The 5,048-nt window shown below is 36.8% G+C and overlaps 1 protein-coding gene across 1 annotated transcript; it reads left to right on the top strand.

The window, feature by feature from the left end:
- Positions 1 to 435: 435 nt before the first annotated feature.
- Positions 436 to 1,302, top strand: LOC107858064 (protein lin-28 homolog A-like). Its single transcript, XM_016702800.1, has 2 exons — positions 436 to 548; positions 645 to 1,302. Exons 1-2 carry the CDS (start codon positions 436 to 438, stop codon positions 1,300 to 1,302), a joined length of 771 nt encoding a protein of 256 aa, XP_016558286.1.
- The last annotated feature ends 3,746 nt before the right edge of the window (positions 1,303 to 5,048 follow it).

A 5,048-nucleotide genomic window follows, 5' to 3' on the forward strand; every position in this document is an offset into this window, starting at 1 on the left:
TTTTCCAGATCTTCTAAAAAAAGAAACCTAAATAGCAGTAACATGGCATTCAACAACTTATTGGGTGCAGATCCTCCTATGTTTACAGGAGAAAATTATCATATATGGGTGATAAAGATGAAGGCTTATCTCAAAACTCTTAGTCTATGGGAAACAGTTGAAAGTGAAAATGATCCCCCTTCATTGGGACCAAATTCAACTGTTGCACAAATGAAGAATTATGAAGATGCAAAGTCCAAGAAACCAAAGGCACTCACGTGTCTTCATTCAGCACTTTTAGATGTGATTTTTACAAGAATAATGGCTTGTGAAACACCTAAAGAAGTATGAGAGAAGCTAAAAGAGGAGTTCGATGGAAGTGACAGAGTGAAAACTGTCAACCTCTTAACTCTCAAAAGAGAATTTGAGATGTTAAGGATGAAAGAATGAGATACAATGAAGGAGTACTCTGCTAAACTTTTGGAAATTGTAAATAAAATAAGATTATTTGGTGAAATTTTTCCAGATTCAAAGATGGTGGAGAAGATGATGATAAGCTTACCAGCAAGGTTCGAGTCCAAGATTTCAGCAATAAAGGAATCTTGTGATTTGAAGACTATGTCCATCGTAGAGCTGATTAGAAAGTTGCAAGCCCAATAACAAAGAACAAGTATAAGAGATGAAGAAGTAGAAGAAGTGGCATTTCAAGCAAAGCATAAAGACAAGCAACCTGTGAAGGACAACAGGAGGATGGAAGGAGATAAAACAGCAAAGAGAAAGCCATGGACTGAATCTTCACAGAAAGCAAAGTTTCTACCGTGTGTCCACTGTAAAAGAACCAATCATCAAGAAAAGGATTGTTGGTTCAAAGGAAAGCCTTCAATTCAGTGCAGATTTTGCAGAAAAATGGGTCATATTGAAAAGAATTGCAGGGCCAAGCAGAATCAACCACAACAACGCCATGTTCAACAGGCAAACTTCATTGAAGAGTCAGAAAAGGAAGAAAGCTTGTTTATGGCTACTCATGAAGAAAGCACAACCAACCAATCCAAATGGTTCCTGGACAGTGGGTGCATAAGTCATATGTCATATAATGAGCTCATGTTTCACACACTTGACAAGTCACTTAAAGCTAAAGTTAGGATGGGAAATGGTGCAACATTAGAAGCACATGGAAAGGTTTCAGTTTTCTTTCAAACTAACCAAGGTACAAAGCTTATACATGATGTATTGTATGTTCCATCTTTAGCATGTAACCTGTTGAGTGTTGGTCAAATGATGTCTAAAGATTACTCCTTACTTTTAAGGGAAAACATTGTTTGATTTTTGATGATGATGATACTTTGATTGACAAAGTAGAAATGGTGGATAAGATCTTTCCAGTAGATGGAAAGTCTGATAGTGCCAATTTTGTAAAATTGGATGATTCATGGTTGTGGCACAGAAAATATGGGCATTTTAACTATGCCACTTTAAGGTCTATGTATGAGAAAGGATTGACTAAGGATTTACCTGAGGTCTCACTATCTAAAAAAGTGTGTGGGTCATGTCAGATGGGCAAGGTTTACAAGGTTTACAGGAAACCATTTCCTAAAAGTGCTTCATGGAGGGCAACTGAAAAGCTTGAACTTGTTCACACTGATGTATGTGGAGCTATGAAAACTCCATCCTTGGGTCAAAATAAATATTTTGTGTTGTTCATTGATGATTTTACAAGGATGACTTGGGTGTATTTTTTGAGTAACAGGTCTCAAGTATTTTCAGTTTTTATGAAGTTTAAAGCTTTCGCAGAAAGACAGAGTGGCTGTAAGCTGAAGGTTTTAAGGTCAGACAATAGAGGTGAATATACTTCAAATGAGTTCAACAAGTACTGTGAAGATACAAGGATTGATCACAAGCTGACAGTAAGTTATTCACCAGAACAAAATGAAGTCTCAGAGAGGAAAAACAAGGTAGTTAAAATGGCTAGCTGTTTGTTGCTTGAAAAGATACTACTGCAAAGTTTTTGGGCAGAAGCTGTTTATACTTCAATTTATTTATTGAATAGGCTGCCAACCAAAGCTATAGATGGTAAAACTCCTATTGAGGCATGGAGTGGAAAAAGGCCATCTGTCAAGCACTTAAAAATCTTTAGTTCGATATGCTATTCTCATGTTCCTTCAGTGAGAAAAAGCAAGCTTGAACCGAAAGGTAAATTGGGGATCTTTATTGGTTATTCATTGCAGGCCAAATGTTATAGAGTTTTTAACTTGCAAACAAAAGGTATTTCCATCAGAAGAGATGTAGTGGTGGATGAGCATGCTTATTGAAATTGGGATAAGGACCAAGTTGAGAAAGAAAATACAGGTTATTTGAACTTGAATCCGCTGTCTGAGAAACAACCATTTGACTCTAAAAATCTGGAAGAAGCTGAAGAATCAGATGGTGAATCTTACTTGATTCGCCAATTTTGAAGACAAGATCCCTTTCAGATATATATGAAAGATGCAATGTTGCTATCTTGGAGCCCAATACCTATCAAGAAGCATCAAAACATGATGTTTGGATTGAAGCCACGAAGAAGGAGATTGGTATGATAGAGAAGAATGACACTTGGAAGCTGGTTGATAAACCCAAAGACAAAAATGTAATAGGGGTGAAATGGGTTTATAGAACCAAACTTAGTCTAGATGGTTCAGTTAATAAACACAAGGCAAGACTTGTTGTGAAAGGTTATGCGCAAGTTGCAGGTCTGGATTATGGAGACACATTTGCACCTGTTGCAAGACATGATACGATACAACTTCTATTTGCTTTGGTAGCTCAATCAAATTGAAAGTTGTATCATTTAGATGTAAAGTCGGCATTCTTAAATGGACCATTGCAGGAACAAATTTATGTCGACCAACCAGAAGGCTTTCAAGTTGAAGGAATGGAGGATAAAGTTTATAGATTACATAAAGCATTGTATGAATTAAAACAGACTCCTTGAGCATGGTACAGTAAGATTGATGATCATCTCATTCATTGCAGCTTCAAAAGAAGTGAAAATGAAGCCACTTTATATGTGAAGAAGGCTAAAGGTGGAGATGTGCTAGTGGTATCACTCTATGTTGATGATCTTCTAGTAACCGAAAGCAATGAAGCTATGGTGAATCAATTCAAGCAAGAAATGGAAACCAAGTTTGAGATGTCAGACTTGGGTGAAATGAATTACTTTCTGGGAATGGAGATTCATCAAACTACTGATGGAATCTTTATTTCCCAGAGAAAATATGCATATGCATGGGATGTTCTTCAAAAAATTCAAGATGGAGAAATGTAAGCCTGTATCGACTCCACTAGTTCACAATGAAAAGATCTCGAAGTCTGAAGGACGTGATAGGGCTGATCCAATAGTTTACCGAAGTCTAATTGGTAGTCTGCTATATTTGACAGCAATAAGACCTGATCTCATGTTCGCGACAAGTTTTTTGTCAAGGTTTATGCATTCTCTAAGTTAAGCTCACCTTCGTATTGCTAAACGAACATTGAGGTATATCAAGGAAACTGTTGATTACGGTATTTGGTTTAAAAGGGAAGAGTGAGGGCAATTGATGGGTTATTCAGACAGTGATTGGGCAGGAAGTGTTGATGAAAAACACTTCTGGATATGCTTTTACACTTGGTTCCGGCATGTTCTTATGGAATTCAAGGAAGCAAGATGTGGTAGCTCAATCATCTGCAGAAGCAGAATACATCGCTGCTGCTGGTGCAACTAATCAGGCTCTATGGTTACGAAAAATTCTGCGTGATCTAGAGCAAAATCAAATTGAAGCTACTGTCATTAGTTGACAACAAGTCAGCAATTTCTATGGCCAAAAATCCAGTGCAACATGGTCGTAGTAAGCATATAAATGTGAAGTTTCACGCTATCATGCAAACAGAGAAAGATGGTGAAGTTAATTCAGTTCATTGCAGCTCAGATAAACAGATTGCAGACATTTTGACCAAGGCTCTTCCTAAGGGAAAATTTGAAGTTCTAAGGGCTATGCTGGGAGTATCCAAGAAAAGTCTCAAGGAGGAGTGTTAGAATATGAAACTCTTCTTGATAGTCTTTTGTTTAATATTTTTTTTTAAATATTATGTTTAGTTTTATTTTAAAAGATAAATGGTAGTTTTTATTTTTGAGAAGTGTGTCTTGTAAGACTTATGAAGTGTGTCTTGTAAGACTCATGTAGCTTATAAATATAGTGTTTTGTAAAATGTTGACTATGAATGAATGTTGAATGTATGAATGAAAACTCCTGCTAAGCTCCAAATTGTAACACAGGCTACCTTCTTTGATGGAGTGAGATCCACAAAATGGAAGCAGTTGGGAGAGAAATTGTTGCAGATAATGGTAGAAAGTATGAAAAAAGAAAAAGAAAAGAAGTTCTAATATTTTCTCATTAATAATCATATGTTAGAAACTGAGCCATTGAATGCCAACTCATCTGACCAATTGTCTTTTTCTTTGGAACACTTGGTAGCAGGAGGTTACATGCAATAAAATATTTCTTCAAATCTTCCATTAAATCCTACTATCCTAGCTGTTATTAATACCTCTTTACCATTATTTCACACAAGTCATCTATCATTCTAACTATAATTCACACTATTTAACTCCCACTACTCTTCAGTTGGAAAATGAGCAGAGCTGTTCTCTTCATGCACCAAAAAAATCTGCCTTTCTCCAATTCAACGTCCTATGAACTATTGAACCATGAACAACCCTCCACCAATCCCCTAGGCTGCTCAAACTCCACTTCTCCATGCCGCTCAACATGTCCATCCACTCAACTAGCCTCGAACATGGATAGAGAAGGCGCTACAGGGCTATGCAGCTCAATTTCTGATGGATCAAAACAACGTGGAGATGCTAACAATTCTCCAAAATCAAAACTTTCTAGCTCAACTGATTTCGGAGGGCATGAAAATATCCATTTAATGCTTTATAAACCTAATGTGGCTTACTAACGTAATAGATCATTTATCTCATGTGTCACTCTACAGTTTATCCATACCATGCAAATTTTGTGGAACCTTCCTCATCTTCTAGATTAGTATCC

Source organism: Capsicum annuum, chromosome 1 (genome assembly GCF_002878395.1).
Source record: "Capsicum annuum cultivar UCD-10X-F1 chromosome 1, UCD10Xv1.1, whole genome shotgun sequence".
Lineage (NCBI taxonomy): Eukaryota > Viridiplantae > Streptophyta > Magnoliopsida > Solanales > Solanaceae > Capsicum > Capsicum annuum.